General features: G+C 44.8%; 1 protein-coding gene across 2 annotated transcripts in view; it reads right to left on the reverse strand.

The window, feature by feature from the left end:
• TRIM9 (tripartite motif containing 9) overlaps nt 1-16344 on the reverse strand; it is a 112971-nt gene that overhangs the window by 36019 nt on the left and 60608 nt on the right. For both annotated transcript variants that reach the window (XM_022570579.3, XM_022570576.3), the window contains exons 2-3: nt 13685-13780; nt 11315-11437 (exon numbers count right to left, since the gene is read on the reverse strand). In XM_022570579.3, the coding sequence (XP_022426287.1) occupies nt 11315-11437; nt 13685-13780 (219 nt within the window). The remainder of the gene's footprint in view (nt 1-11314; nt 11438-13684; nt 13781-16344) is intronic.

Consider the following 16344-nt stretch of genomic DNA (forward strand, 5'->3'; position numbering starts at 1 on the left):
TGACAGCTGATTTGTTATTGCTTTTAAACTTTTAATATAATTAAAATAAAAAATAAAATGTAGGCTTTAAAATCTCTTTATCGGAATTGGTGAAAGAAACCAACTTTGATGTGGGGATTGTTTTGTGATTTTGACTGGCGGGGGTGGAGAGATCAAATTTTAAATTCACTGTTTGATTTATTTTCTTCTGACATCTAGTATGTTTCTGTCAAACTACCACCACCGTCTGTTGGTCTGGGCTCAAGGAATGCAAATTACTATATTTTATTATTTTACTTTAAAATCGGAAAGTAAAGAAAGGTTAAGTTTCTGCTTCTTAGGGGAAAAAAAACACCCACAGGTTAAACCCTTAAAAATGCAACACAGGTGACCTACAGCTAATACGCTACTCCTCTCTGCTGTATGAGGCTTGACTAAATTGTTCCCAGAAAATGTTTTTACATTTCAGCCGCCTGTGCATCAATGCTGCTAGGTAGCAGAAACCTCAGCAGTCACCATTCACTATCCAAATGGCATCTGCTCTAGACTATGCAGAACTGACTGGTACTGAAAGTCCAAACAACAAGCACAGACTGGATCTGAGCGCTGTAACCCAAAGTAAGTCTGCTTTTGAGGCAAAAAAGACGGAATTGTGTTTACTTTCCAGAACATTCAGCTCAATGATAATTTTATGACCTAAATGTGCTGAAATAAATACATTACTCAGGCCTCATAAAATTCTATGTCTGCCTCTATAAATTTCCTTCTCAAGCAAGGTTTTTTGGTGCAACAGGAGCTGTGGGAGTGTTGGGGGCTCTGACTACTCTTAAGAAACTTCGCTGTTGCACTGCCAAGAGTCTGTGAGTTTCAAGGCTGTTTGCCATTGGCTCCTGTAGTCCATGGTTCAAGCTTCTTGGAAGGACTCAACATCCCTAAATTCTTGGCTCTCAACTCCCACTGTTGCCACAATGGATGCTGGTCCATTTTTAAAGTATTTTAATGAACCGTTTTGCAATGATCACAGTAGCCTGTGATAAAAATCACTGTTAAAAATTAAACAGTGAGGTTCCCAGAAGCAGCATTTTTGGGTGTTTCATAACTAACATTTTTTTATAAGATTGAAAAAATTTTATTTATATATATATATATTTATTTATTTTTGGCTGCGTTGGGTCTTCGTTGATGAGCACGGGCTTTCTCTAGGTGTGGCGAGTGGGGGCTACTCTTCGTTGCAGTGCGTGGGCTTCTCCTTGCAGTGGCTTCTCTTGTGGAGCACAGGCTCTAGGTGCATGGGCTTCAGTAGTTGTGGCACGTGGGCTCAGTAGCTGTGGCTCACGGGTTCTAGAGCGCAGGCTCAGTAGTTGTGGCGCACGGGCTTAGCTGCTCTGCAGCATGTGGGATCTTCCCAGACCAGGGCTTGAACCCATGTCTCCTGCGTTGAGAGGCGGATTTTTAACCACTGCGTCACCACAGAAGTCCCTCATAATTAACTTTTAGTTTCTCAAATAATTAATCTAGCAAGATTTCCCATCTTATGGAAATCAGCCAGATAATTAAATCTTTTAAGAGTATAAATATTTTTTTCTCTGAGTGTCTTTTTTTTTTTTTTTTTGCGGTACTCAGGACTCTCACTGTTGTGGCCTCTCCCGTTGCGGAGCACAGGCTCTGGACGCGCAGGCTCAGCGACCATGGCTCACGGGCTCAGCCGCTCCGCGGCTTGTGGAATCTTCCCAGACCGGGGCACGAACCTGCGTCCCCTGCATCGGCAGGCGGACTCTCAACCACTGTGCCACCAGGGAAGCCCCCCCCCTTTTTTTAAAGATCTTTTTGATGTGGACCATTTTTAAAAGTCTTTATTGAATTTGTTACAATATTGCTTCTGTTTTATGTTTTGGTTTTTTTGGCCACAAGGCATTTGGGATCTTAGCTCCCGGATCAGGGATCAAACCCCTACCCCCTGCATTGGAAGGCGAAGTCTTAAACACTGGACCGCCAGGGAAGTCCCTCTCTGAGTGTCTTTATCAGCTTTCTTACTTGCTACCTTCTTTACTCTGTGTTATTTCTACCACATTATTATTATTTATTTCTACATTATATTTTTTTATGAAAAACAATTCTTAGGAAGCCAGGCCATATCACTTTTTCTTTGAGTTCCACATTTCTGTGCAGTGGCTCTGATGCTCTGGAGAAACCCTTGGCACCATGTTTGCAGCTGGCTGGATTTAAGTAGTTTCTTTTATTTATTTAATTTTTTTTGACTGCGTTGGGTCTTCGTTGCTGCATGCAGGCTATCTCTAGTTGCGGCGAGCGGGGGCTACTCTTTGTTGCAGTGCGGGGGCTTCTCCTTGTGGTGGTTTCTCTTGCTGCGGAGCACAGGCTCTAGGCCCGTGGGCTTCAGTAGTTGCGGCACGTGGGCTCAGTAGTTGTGGCTCACAGGTTCTAGAGCGCAGGCTCAGCAGTTGGGGCACATGGGCTTAGTTGCTCCGTGGCATGTGGGATTTTCCCAGACCAGGGATTGAACCTGTGTCCCCTGCATTGGCAGCCGGATTCTTAATGACTGTGCCACCAGGGAAGTCCGGATTTTCTTTTCTTAAGAAGGAAATGTACAAGTTGCGGGAGTGACACAAATAGGAACTTGGAAACAATCTTCCCGTTTTCATGTGCATTAAAGCCTAAACCAGCTCTCAGGGGACAATTAATCTGTGGTCCACAGTTTCAGAGAAGGCTTCCACAATTTTATAAGCAGTCACCATCTTTTCTGGATGGCAAATCTTACTGATCACTTGAAGAGCTTTATTTTGTTGAGTGGCAAATTTATAAAGGTCATTTCTTGGGTCAGGATATGACACTGTACCTTTTCAGAAAAGGAGAATTTGAGAACAGACTGCTGTGCCCTTTGAATGCTTAGACTTTTTTAGTGTCAGAGAGTAACCCACGAGAGCTTATACAGTACAAATGTGAAATTTCATTCTGCCTATCCACAACTACATTTTCCCGCCACACCTTGAACAGGCCAATCTCTCGCCACTCAGCTCAGGTGATACAAAGAGCAGCAAGAACTGAGGTTAATTAAGGGGAATTTCATTATTTTATCCAATATTGACCTTGACACCTTTCCTCCACCTCCATTCACCTCTCCCTCTTACATGTGGCTCTTTAAAAATTGTTCTTTAAATCTTCTTTTTAATAAATACTTTTTCTCATAGTATTTTCTCTCATCATGGGGTCTGGAGGGATAAGACTAATGAATTTTTAGTCTAAGTAAATACTAACATTCTCTCTCTCATATTTCAAGATAGTCTTTCTTAAATAGAATCTATACATTTCCATCACCATTTAAAACAATTTCCTCGAAGTATAATGCAATTCTTTTTTTTTTTTTCTAAGATACAAGTACTTTCAAGATACAGTCTTGAAGAATTTATTCTTCACAGGTCCCTTTGGTCAGTGGGGATAGTTTTTTCTATGTGTCCCATAATGTCCTGAAGCAAGATGTCCAACTGATACTTTGAATTAACTCATTGGTGAGTTACAGGTGAAGTACTTTGACCATTAGATTCATCTAGTAAAATAAATAATTCTCTTGATTTTCTCCTGGAGTAGAATATTATCTCCTATATTATTACATTCATTGAAACTTAGAGGCATTTAAATTAAGGAAGGACATTTTTAATTTCTCACATGCCACCATTCTCCCACATGGTTTATGGAAATACAGCAGCTATTTCCCCCATTCTCTAGATACCATCCTCTGTACTAGTGTTATTAATTGAACCACACTGGCAACTAATTATTTCAAAGACAAGTCTGAGGTTTTGAGTTTTTAATCAATAAAAGGATCATTGGGCTGCCCTGGTGGCGCAGTGGTTGAGAGTCCGCCTGCCGATGCAGGGGACACGGGTTCGTGCCCCGGTCCGGGAAGATCCCACATGCCGCGGAACGGCTGGGCCCATGAGCCATGGCCGCTGAGCCTGCGCGTCTGGAGCCTGTGCTCCGCAACGGGAGAGGCCACAACAGTGAGAGGCCCGCGTACCGCAAAAATAAATAAATAAATAAATAAAATAAAAGGATCATTTAGGCCTATTAAATAAATAAAACACATACCTGTTTTGAGGAAGGCTTGAGATTTTAACAGTAAAACTGTGAACTTTCTATCTCAGAAGTGTGAATGCCAATAACCTCATCAATAAACATTGAGTGGAATATCCAAATTATGCTCTTAGTGTATAGAATACTGTATCCTTGTACAGAGAAGTTAATGAAGGAAGAAATACAAGGTATTTGGAGAGAGAGAAGCATCCTGGTGTGGTCCCACCCACACAGGAGAACATTTACAATTTATGCTGTTCCGCAATGAAAGTGATGCATCCAGTATGGTGTTTTGTAAGATGTGAGATACGGTGGATTATTCCATCATCTTCAAAGTGTGCTTTAAGTGTCTTCTGGAGCTAAGAGTGTCACTCATATATGGGTTTAGGCAAAGGGCATTAAACAAGTTCTGTGACTATGCTTCATTGGCATTGCCAGAGTGGGTTGAGGGTGTTTAAAGGTATGTCCTCTAACCTTGGTGAGTTCCAACTGTGTGTGATGGCATCCTGACGATTCCACGGGCACCTTGGGCACTCTATTCCTTACACGCCCTCTGTGACTTTTGCTCCTACACGGTGGGAAGCAGAGGACCACAGAATTTGCCGAATGAATTCCCCATTAATGATAGGCTTGTAATCAATAATAACTGTGGTTAAATTATGAAAGTTGACCCCCAAAAGACTTCTGTGAGGGCAAAGGTTTCAAGTGTTCCAGTGTGCCTAATTTTTCCAAATGTCTTCACTGTAATGAACTAATGGAACTCCTTGCCAGTAGTTTTATGGGAATTGAGTGGGTTATTGACTTTTTCTTTCTAGTTTTTGCTTTTCTTTCTAGAAATGACTGTAACAGTCAAATCCTATCTAATTATTTTTAAATTCTTTGTGAGCTTGGTCGTCTTTCCTTCCCTCCTTCCTTCCTGACTACCTTCTTCCTTTTCTTCCATTCTCTCTTTCTCTCTCAACCTGAATCAAAGGATTACTTGCCTGTTATGAAGCATTGGCAAAATGGCTTAAGTAAGCCAGTAATATCCCTAGTGTAAATTTCTACTCTTAATGATATGGCCCTATAACTAATGTTTTTGCTAGCATAATGGGGACATACAGGCAATACATGGTAAATAATAACAAAGATAACAATGCCAATCGTGATAATGAATCTAACAAAACCCAATGGTACACTTGGATTCAAAATCAAGCATTCCATAGATAACTACAGTTGGGACATGGAAGCCCTCTGTAAAAGTGAAAGCTCTGTAAAACAGTAAGCTTTATGATTATCCCTCAGCATTCTCACCGAGTAATGTCATTGGTATGTTAATTTACCAACCACACATGGAAATTAAAGATTAGATTTTCTCAGAATATATTTGAATAGTTATAACTATTTTTTTTCTTTCAGAGGCTCTAGAGTTGCAAGGGAACCAAGAAACCAAGAAGACACCTGTCACTTATCACCTATCATCATAGTTGTTACTATTCAACACATGAATTCATTCTAAAATACTGGGGCGAGAACACATTTAAGATGATTGTGGAATTATTTCAAATTCTGAATGTTACATAAATAAAAATAATTCTCAGATATTTCTTTGGGCTTACCAAAAGAAAAATGACATTTGTAAAGTTCCTGAAAAAAAAGCATGGATCTCATTAATGACACATTTTAAGTGTTGTCACAAATTCCCTCTGAGGATCACAGGCAATGAAGATATTTTAAAGCCTTACTCAGCTAAGGAAGACCTGGGAAGGATATTGACAAAATACACAGTTCGTACAAGAAAGCTGGGGACGCAGCTGACTCTGCTGCTAGTGGGGACATTGCCCAAGTAGTACCAAATGTGAGTTAGTAATGGTTTTTGAAAGCTCACAAGCACTTTTTCCCTCCAGTAGCTTTCTGACATTTGATTAGTTTACCACACCCTGAAAACAGACATTTGGCTCCCAGTGTGTTTTCAAACCACAGGACAGCATTAACTATAATTTATATTTCAGACAGTGTTCCTAAAATATGGTCACATCTGCATATGCCTCAAAGCCTTTTTTTCAGCTTTTAAAAATAGCTCACCAAATTTGGTGCACTAGTTTATGCGATGATCAATTATACTCAAGCCGCTAAAGAATTTCCTAGGTTCAGAGACAATCACACCAGCACATAGTCTAAGTTTACAATATGAACTCTGGTATTATGGAAAATGAGTCCCTAGGAGCACTTCTTCAGTGTGCTGAGTGAGGCCACATTTCCAGTCTTCCAATGACAGCAACCGTAAAGCTAATATCTTGAGTACTGTGCTAAGTGCTTTACAATGCCCTGTGAGGTGTCGACTACGTCTAGCCTTATTTTACGCACAGGTGAAAGAAATGGAGCTGTAGACTTGTCCATGGTTAGAGACCTAGTAAGTGATAAAGTCTGTCCTCACGCCCCGTTCTCTATGACCCAGAATCTGGGCTTCTCATCCCTCAGCTCCATCTTGCCTCAGAACCAGAACTGTTCAATCTGCTCAAGCAATCAGTGCTTTCAGAGAGGGGCATGAGTAGATTATAAAGACTGCCTTTATGCACACTTGCTTTCCAGCTCCCCTAGTCTTTTGCATGGCTCAAGAAGAGAAGGTTGCCAGAAAAACACACACATACAACTCTCCTCTTTGTCAGCAAAAAGCAGGCCCCCAAGAGAACTCTGCCAAAGGGAAGCGGAAGACCATAAGATTACCCCTGCCAGACCGTGAGTGATGGGCTAGCCAACAAAGACAGAAAGAAGTACTGTGCTTGGCAAGCGATGTCTATAAAAGGCCAGTCTTTTCTCACAAATCTGAGGAGCAACAGAAGTGACAAGAAAGGGAAGAGGCAGGAGGAGAAAAGCAGAGGGAGGGAGACATTCGGAGGCTGACATCAGCAGTCGCGGTGTCGACCTTGCTGGCTGTTTTCAGAAGCAGCGACATACAATCAGCTGAAAACAGCAGAGAAACAAATCACTCGAGACAGAAGACAGAACAGCTTTGCTGCCGTGGGCCACAGCCAGCCACCTGTCTCTCGTTTCAGTAGCCCTTTGGGATCTGGGGCAGGGAACTCCACCCCGGGCAGGGTGTAATGAGGGCAGGCAGCTGCCTCTGCTCAGTGGTCCCCGAGTGCATCAGTGTGCTTGGCTGGTCAGACCACCAGCACCGATGAACTGACACTGGACGTGGGGTCCCCGAGATGCATTTCGGCTATTCCTGTGCCATCCCCATCCATCCCCACAGCACAGCCTATAACTGATTTCCACAAAGTCCCGTCCTGCAGAGGCAGCAATAAGGAGAGGGAGACAGGGGGCTCTGCATTTTTTGATATGGATGAATGATGTTTTCTCGATCCTCGATCCCCTATCTGTCCAGATTGCTGCCCTTACATCTCTCCCGTATAGAAAGCCCAGAGATGCCACTGTTGTCACCCTATGACTTAACACAAACTGTTCCCAGTTTCTGTTTAAAGATGCCAGGAAAGTGTCTGCAACGTTTCACAAAAGAGACGTCCGTTAAGGAAAAAGTTAAAATTTTATGGCTACATATTAAAACGGCTGGTCCACTATTAGAGGGAAAATCCCAGCTGTCCAGCTCATTGCCCGAAGACAGCTGTGGTTTTATTTTAGATACTCTATTACTCTATGTGGTTCAAATGACATTTTAAGTTCCACTATAACAATAAAAGTTCTGGGTTTCTGAAGGGTGATAAAAGGGAGGGCTATGGTGATAATGCTTTTAGTAGTGTTAGAGCAGGAGATGGAAACAGAAAAAGCACCCATCGGTCCTCATGACTAACTGGATGCACCAAGACCAGGGTGCACTCTGCTGATCACCCTCTTCTTCTCACACAGCTTGGCCCATCCCTGCAGGCAAGAATGCAAGTCGCCATCAACACACGCCTCCCAGACTTCGGGCTCCTCCAATGCCAGCTTTTCCATGAGGCACTCTGTGACCCTTTTAGCTGGAAGTAACTTTGCCCTCCTCACAGCTCTAACGACATGGGCCACCTTCTCCTGGAAACTCACTTTCTACCTGTGTTGGAGTCATCTGTGGGTGTGACTGATCTCATCCACAGGACTGTAAGCCCCATAATCCTGAGTCACCTTTGTGTCCCCCTCCCCCTGCCCCTGTGCCCAGCACTCTGCTCCTAGCCGGTGTGCATTAGGTAGGTGCTGGCTGACTGGTGAACGGATTAGGTAAATCCCCGTACGCCTTCTCTCTGCACTGTACTGCCAGCCAGAGGCAGTAGGGGGCCACGGTCCAGATTCTGGGTTCTGAAGCCAGGTTGCCAGGACTGGAATTCTGGATCCTTGGACCAGTTCTTAATGTCGTGGTGCCATGGTTTCCTCAACTCTAGAATGTGGATAGTAGTAATAATGACCTTGCAGAGTTGTTGTGAGGAACAGAGGAGCTGATCCCTGTAACACAGTTTGTATAGTGCTGCCTCAAAGAAAGTATCCCCGAACGTCAGCTACTGCTGTTATGAAAGCCAGGGCTTGGCCATCAAGGATGCTCATTCTGTGTTGCTCCTGGGTAACTACAGAATCACATTTCACAGCACTTCTAGATTTTAATTCAGATAAAAAATGGTGACTCCAGGGCTTCCCTGGTGGCGCAGTCGTTCAGAGTCTGCCTGCCGATGCAGGGGACATGGGTTTGTGCCCCGGTTTGGGAAGATCCCACATGCCGCAGAGCGGCTGGGCCCATGAGCCATGGCTGCTGAGCCTGCGTGTCCGGAGACTGTGCTCCGCAACGGGAGAGGCCACAGCAGGGAGAGGCCACAGCAGTGAGAGGCCCGCGTACCACAAGAAAAAAAAAAAAGTGGTGACTCCAGAAGAATTTTTCACTTAGGCCTAACTTACCTTGGATGAAAATGCTTATGGATTTAAACCCATTTCCCAGGTTGTTGCGGCTAAATGTATAAGATTAGCATCCACATAGTACAACCTTCAGAGAACTTTCTGGGTAAAAAAACAGCATCTTTAATACACCCACACTTGTCTCCTGCACATTTTAGGAATGACTACATATGTTACCATGAAACACACACACAGTCCAGTGGCCCTTTACAAAAGTCAAAAGCAAAAAACTTGATGACAGACACTAAGGGACAGGAGCCTGGAAACTGATGAGCTAGAGAAAGTCGTCTAAGTAAAACTCGCCCTGAGTCAGCACTTTGTGAGTCATGCATGACACGGGTCAGTTGTGGGTGTCTCCCGAGGAAAACCCAGGGCTCTCTTGATCACCTGCAGTTCAGTGCGAAGGCTCCACAGGGCTGGGGTTGGTGTGGTGCCCCTCAGGGGCTTGTATTCATTCTAAGATGAAACTGAGAGGGTCTTCCAGTTAGGCCCACCACCTCAAAACAGCAATGGCCTCTCTGGAAGAAGCGGTAAGATCCCCAGCCTTGGTTTGCTGTCCAAGCCAACAGACTGAGGCTCTCTGAACATTCAATCCCTGGGCACTCTTCTTTCCTAACTCCTGGTTCAGATTCCAACTTCGAGACATGCAATTTTCTTTAACAAAGAATCTGCTGTGCCTCTCCTTGATGCAGTTGCTCTTCTGTGTCACATCGGGAACACTCAAAGGGACATGGCCCTGACACAGCACCAGTGAGGTCAGGCCGGCCAACTTTATTGTAGGGCACAGCCCTCACAGGCCCTTTCTGGCTTGGACCCTGTTGTCGCAGCTCAGCCTCCATGTCACAGGCACCTTCAGAGTGACAGGTTGGTAAGTCACAAAGGCAGGGGAGAAAGGTTTATATTCCGGCCACATCACTGCCCTGGCTTTGGGGAAGGAAGAAGTGGGTATGTGGATCTAAATGCGTTTTGAGGAGCTGCAGGTGGGTAGCAGAGGAGGGAACCTTAAGGAAGAAGATAGAGTTGGGGTTTCCTTCAACTTTGGAGAGATCTGTTAAGCTTCCCTGGGGAAATGTTTCTCTTTTCATGCTGCCCAGCTCCCCATGCTCACAGCAGAGTCCCCTGGGCCCTGGGTGCTGCTGTGTGCTGGGCACAGATTAAGGACGGTGACTCCGCTGCTCAGGGCTCAGCACTGCCGTCTTGCTGCAGGTCTTGCTGAGGTCTCGTGCCCCAGTTAACAACTAGTTTCTTGCCTTGTTTCTAGTAACCATGAACTGGGCACTGGCCCTGTCTGAAGTTTCCCTGCCACCAAGCTTTGGCCCCAAACCTTGTAAGCTCTGTTGTCTTAGTTCTTCATTTTGAAACTCTCCCTTGGCTCTCCTACTGGAATCCCACTCTTTTAGAAATGGGATCTCCTTTTGTTCTTCAGGGACTAAAGCCTGTTCCAAGCCTGCTGGGGATATCTGCCACTTCCTGGGCTGCTCACCAGTCCCCAGCTCCCCCGAGGCTGTGTCCCCTCACTCTTGCCCAGTACTGAAGCTCCCTGATGCTGACTGCCTGACCCCAACAGAGAACCAATGGTCAGACCAAACTTCTCCCTCCACCCCAATGCCAGGCCAACATGGCACACTGCCCACCCACTACCCACTGGTAGCCACCCTGAGGCTATTTCCCACGTATGTGGCCCTCTCCGGATGGTCTACTTCTTGCTTCCTTCGGCTGGCCGCTGCCCATCTATGTCTATCCAGCCTGCTCTCACGTGTTGTTGCCCTGCTCCAAGGGGGCAATAGATGGGGTATCAGATGTCTCCAGGAAGATCAGTCCTCCTGCCAATAGGGCCCCAGACTTGCAATCAATTGCTTCTACTGTGTGATGACCAAAGTCTGTACAGCTGTTCAGTTGCATAGTTTGCTTCAGAAGTTAAGACAAATCTTGTTTGTTTTCTGGAAAGTACAGATTCCATTTCCCAATTCAAAAATACATTTGCCTCTGCATGGTTGTTCTGGCCACTCTGTCAAAAATTTCAACCCCCATCCTTCGTATTCCCCATCCCTTTTTCCTTATTTTTTCTTAGCACTTTTTACTAACATACTGCATATTTTACTTACTTATCTTGCTTCCCGTTTATCCCTTCTGGTAGAACACAAGCCCCAGGAGGGCAGGGATTTTTATTTATTTATTATGTCTGTACCCAGAGCAATTCCTGGTCCAGAGAAATCACTCAGTGAGTATCGGTGATGTCAAGGAGGGAGTGAGTGGTGAATGAAGGGACGTGCCTGCTTCCCCCCGGCCGGGCTACTGGCCATCCAAGGCTGCGGGCGGGCGTACATCTGCCTGTCCCAGCCTGGGAGCCAGGCTTGCGGGCCTTCTGCTTCCCCCGGTGCGCAGCGCTCACCTTTAGCTTGTGCTCGTGCTCCTTGTTGACACGGGCGAGCAGCTGGGCTTTCCTCCTGTTGAGGGCGTCAATGAGGGCGTCGCACTGAGCTACCAGGCAGGCCTCGAACTCCACACTGTTCTCCTGCATGACAGAGCACAGCTCTCAGCCGCGAGGCGCCTGGGCACCTGGGGCTGCCAGAGACAGCAGAACCCCTGTCCACTTGTGGGGTGGACATCCCTGCTGAAGGGAAGGAAGAGGAGCCCCGTGCACAGTGCACATCTGCTTTTTATAAATAACGGAATAAATTTTGTTCAACAGTGGTAGTGTTTCACGTTAAATTTAGATTCAAAGGAATAAATGTTACTTCATACATTTATTCTTATCAGAAGGAAATCATCTCCACAGTTTGACTTATATCAAGTAAAATAAAGTTTTAGTTTGTAGAGTTGAACATGAATCCTTTTGAGGGCTGGCACGCGCCCAGCTGTGCATGGTGGAAGGTGGCATTCAGAAAGGCTGGTTGCTGGGGGAATGGGGTATTGTTGAGGCATGAGGGAGAAAGAATCATCGAATCCAGGGGGACAAAGAAGAAAGCGGATGGCAATCGTCTTCGATATTAAACAATAATCCAATGACAGCAGAATAATCATGGTTTTAAGCACTTGCTCCTCTCATTGAAAAAGCAAGTCATGAGTGCATGTAGGCAGTGAAGAATAACTGGTATACGTAACAGGCATCAGCCTGCTGTAAAAATCAGATGTGAACCAACCAGCTTGTGGGGAACAGTAAGCATGTTCTAAATGGATCATAGCTTTCCCATGACGTTTAAATTGAATGTTGGATCTAAAATTTTTTACGTGATTTAAATCTGCACATGCTACAGACATTTCTTTTAAGCAATTCTCTCCCTAAGTTAAAGGTAACCCTTTCAATATGTTACATATGTAATTTTGATTCTCAAACCATAATCTGGAAAACAATTGTAATTTACAGCAAATGAAAGCTGAATACTCGTTACATATACAGTAATAGTATTGAAAAAATAGCAGTCAACTGAGTAAACTGAGTAAAAGTTGGGGGGCTGGAAAGGAAGAAACAGCTTAGCCTATCAAATTTTAATTTATTCCCAAAGTCATCAAGAACTGTGTCTCTTAGTATAAGGATCTATGGACGGGTATTAAGTCACTGTCTCAAACGCAAGGTCTTATACACGCCTGTATAAGGTGTGCATTTGTAATTGCTTCAGCAATGACTTCTACAAATGTTAGGTTTTGGTTTTCGTGGCAATTGCTTTTGAGCTCTCACAGAACTGTCCTGGAAAACATCATTGAAGAGCTCTCTATGTCCCAAGCAGGGTAATATTGGTAGGGAGGGGGCAGCTGTCTTCATACAGGCTCTGATTTAAAGCAGAAAGAAAGCTTTGCTCTGATGAAGAGGTGAGGTGCAGAGGCAAGCCTGGGGCTGCACACTTTATGCCAGCAAAAGCAAAGAAAGGACCAACTGATAAACTCTACTGCTTTGGAAAACAGGAGGAAGTGTACAACTGTTAGGTTGTTAGGGAATCAAAAGTTTTAACATGGGCCTGCACGCCAACTAAAGGCAAAGAAATCAGTGTGAGATGCTCTGGAAGCCAGGCTTACATTTAAAAAGCCATTTCTGCCTTGACACAGGTTAAATATTAACTCAGAACGCCAATCTATTGGAGGCCAGAGCTAAGGTTATTTCTGTGAGGCAAACCTCAAAACATAAGAACAGTAAACAGTGAAGAAGGTCATTATTCTAGCATCTCATGCAATTTCTGGCTTCTCCCCTTCAGCTATAGTAGAGAGCTCACAAGCTCTCAAATGTCAGCTGATCCGTTGGTCACTGTGCAAATTCTAGTTGCCAGGGGATCACGGTTGAAAAACATTTAAGTATCTAAGTAGAGGAGAAGCATTATTATGGGATAGGAAGGAAGGAAAGAAGGACGAAAAAAAGAAAATGTGACCTGTTTGATACCGTTAGATAAGATATAATGATTGCAAGGTGCTTTGGGAACCTATAGAATTAAAAAAACTTAACAATAATGACCGCATTCACAAAGAAATAGGTATCTTTACCTATTAGGCAGCAGAGAATTAGGAGCTCAGTGTGGAAGATGGGAACCAGTTGGAAAACGGGGTTGTGTCTTTGGCCTGTTGGGGAAACGTAACCACCTTGAGAAGGGGTATATTTGAAGTTGGCCTGTATGTGTGTTCGTATGTATTAGAAGAGAAAGATCAGGAAAAAAATACATAGGAAATTTCCCACAAAACAGAAAATAAAAGAGACAGACAACCCCTCCCCGCCCGCCCCACAGTTACATCTTAACCCGCGGGGCGTGCTTTCCGCCTCCGGTGCTGCCAATACCTGGATCTGCTGGACCATGTTGCGCAGCTGCACCAGGAACTCCTTGGCTTCCTTGGCCCTGTCCGACAGCCCGTTCAGTGCCTGGGAAAGCTGGCTCTGCAGAGATGAAGAAGGAAACCATGGAGCTCTCATCATAGGAGGCATCCACAAGGCCGCACAGGGTGGTTTTCATCCAAGACCCAGGAGCCCTCGCCCTCCTCAGATTCCTCTTGTCTGAGCTGGGCCACTGAGCCAACATCTGTACTTGAGGATGCAGGTAATAACGGCATCCCGACTCCTTCCAGAGGCGCCTGAGGACTGTCTCCTCTGAGAAGGTGAAAACTTCTGGCCATCGCAGTCAAAGGCCCTTCCCAGCTAATATCTGCCTGGAAGTTCCTCATATCATTAATTACTTAATTAATTCAGCAATAATTTATTTAATTAAAAAAAAACAGTGAGTCAGATGATCTGATACTTATCAATATTACTTAGCTCCATGTGTTACTGATCTGGGATTAGGGCAGAAAGGACGAAGACAGTTAAGAACAGGATGAGGGAAGAAAGGGTGAGAGCCCGTGCCATGCTCTGGGGTCACTTAAATGTAACGACAGATACAGAGGGCAGGATGATGTTCTTCCTCATCGGCGTCTTCGTCCTTCTCTCAAGTACAGCCCTGTTGCCCCAGCTCCTCTCCACACTAGCCTCCTAAAGCAAGGTGCGCTCTCTTCTGACTGTCGACCCCACCCCGTCCACATGCGGATGCAGTTCTGCTGGGGGGGCCAGGTGTCCAGGTAAGTACTTGCTGCTGGGGGGTGGCACTTGTTCTCTGGGAGGATGCACTGAATTCATTACCGGTTTCCTGAGCCTAAATAATAGTGGTTCTGAAACATCCTCCACACGGGCTCCCAATCTCTGTTGCTGATTGACGAGACCTAAGTGGAAGTTGGATGGGGGCTGGAGGGGTCTGAGAAAGATTCTGCTTTTCTGCTAACATGGGACCATTGTGGCTGGTGCAACCTTTTCCCTTTCGCTGCTGACTTTATGGCAGATGCCTTGTGACTCTCAAGAAGAGAAGGCCAACGTGGTAAGGGAGGGCGGGGAAAGGAGAAAGTTGCCTGGGTTCCAATGGCATCTTTGAGCATCTGAACCAACACTTGAAGTCTCCTACTACCAAACTTCTTGTTATTGTTGGGGGAAAATTACCTCCGAGTTTAATCCCTGTACTGGAGTTTACCGTTACTTGCAGCCATTACCACTGTACTTGGTACAAAATTCCTGCTCCTGGCAGACTGGGCAAGTCCTTCCATCCCTCCTATAAATTACAGAGACACGCTGCCTTTCCCCACAACACTTTCTTTGAACACTGAAGCCCTTTCTCCTCCTTGCCAACACAGTGCCTCATCCACTCTGTCCTTTCAGCTAAAGGGCAGAATCTTAAAATTATATCTCTTGGTCCTATGGATGTTTTTCACTTATATTTGCATTATTACATATGCAGTCAGGCACTGAATCTCTTTAAAAGTGTGCATGCCACAGGCCTGGTGCAAGCACTGTGGGGAGGCAGTAAGAGCACAGACTTTGGAAGGGTTCAGATTCTGATTCTCAAGGGCTCAGACCTTGAGAAAGTGACCTCTGCCTGAGTTACTCCAATGGAAAAAGTGGGAATAATAATATTTTGTAGTTGGGTTACTGTGAAGGCTTAAGGCATTCATCAGCCTGAAGGCTCCTGCTAATAAAGGATAGTGGTTAGGGGAACTATTCCAAATTCTCAAATGCTGTCAGTTACCAGCTGTTCATATCTTACACATAGTTTGACCTCATCCATAAATGAGAAGAACGCTACAATTCTTGGGTGCTGTGGGCACGGCATGAGATACTGTATCTAAAGTCCAGAACCCTGCTGGCACATGGTGCATGCTAATAAATGTCAGCCGTTATTAACTCTTACTCACCTCTTCCTTCCTGCCCACAAACACCTGTGAACTGACTGGGGTGGGATTCACAGGGCAGGATCCTGGCACAGGATCTTTTGGAGGATACCCTTCATCACTTGGGAGTGATGAGGTATTCAAACTCTGGGAGTCTAAACCGATGCAGCCCAGGAAGAAAAAGTAGAAAGCGAGCCTACAGTTAAGTTGCTGAAAGGGCTACTCAATGATTTATTACTGGGTCCCAGCTGCACTATAACTTGGGTTAAAAGTTGTCTCAAGAACTTTTTCAGGAGCCCAGGGGATGAAAAAGGTAAAGAGAGTCTTATTTGGAAGAGTGAGCAATAGAATGAGAATCATATTCTAAAGGAAAAAGTTTGTCCTTGTGACTTTAGAACTCATATTCTCTCTTCTTCTAAATGAGTCAGAGTTGGCTGGGCTACCACAGTTTTCTTCCCCCTTTTATTGTAACCCATGCCTCAGTAACCACATTTGGAGGTTTGAGTAGAGAAGTCAAATTCATTCAGCTGCACAGAACTGGAGCTACCTGATTTCTTACAGTCCAGCCTTGCAACTAAATGTGTGTGTATATAATGTAAGTCAGATCTGACACCCAGTAAGAATTGTTGACCAGGTGCTGCTATATACTTAGAAGAAAATTATACTATAGTAGAAAAAGAGTGCTGGCCTCAACCATTCCCTGGATTTTATACAGTAAAGCAGTACATAAACTGCAAAACTCAATTTATTTGT

This window comes from Delphinapterus leucas, chromosome 2 (genome assembly GCF_059928025.1).
Source record: "Delphinapterus leucas isolate spDelLeu-1000000601 "Yukka" chromosome 2, BTC_Dleu_Yukka2, whole genome shotgun sequence".
NCBI classification, from domain to species: domain Eukaryota; kingdom Metazoa; phylum Chordata; class Mammalia; order Artiodactyla; family Monodontidae; genus Delphinapterus; species Delphinapterus leucas.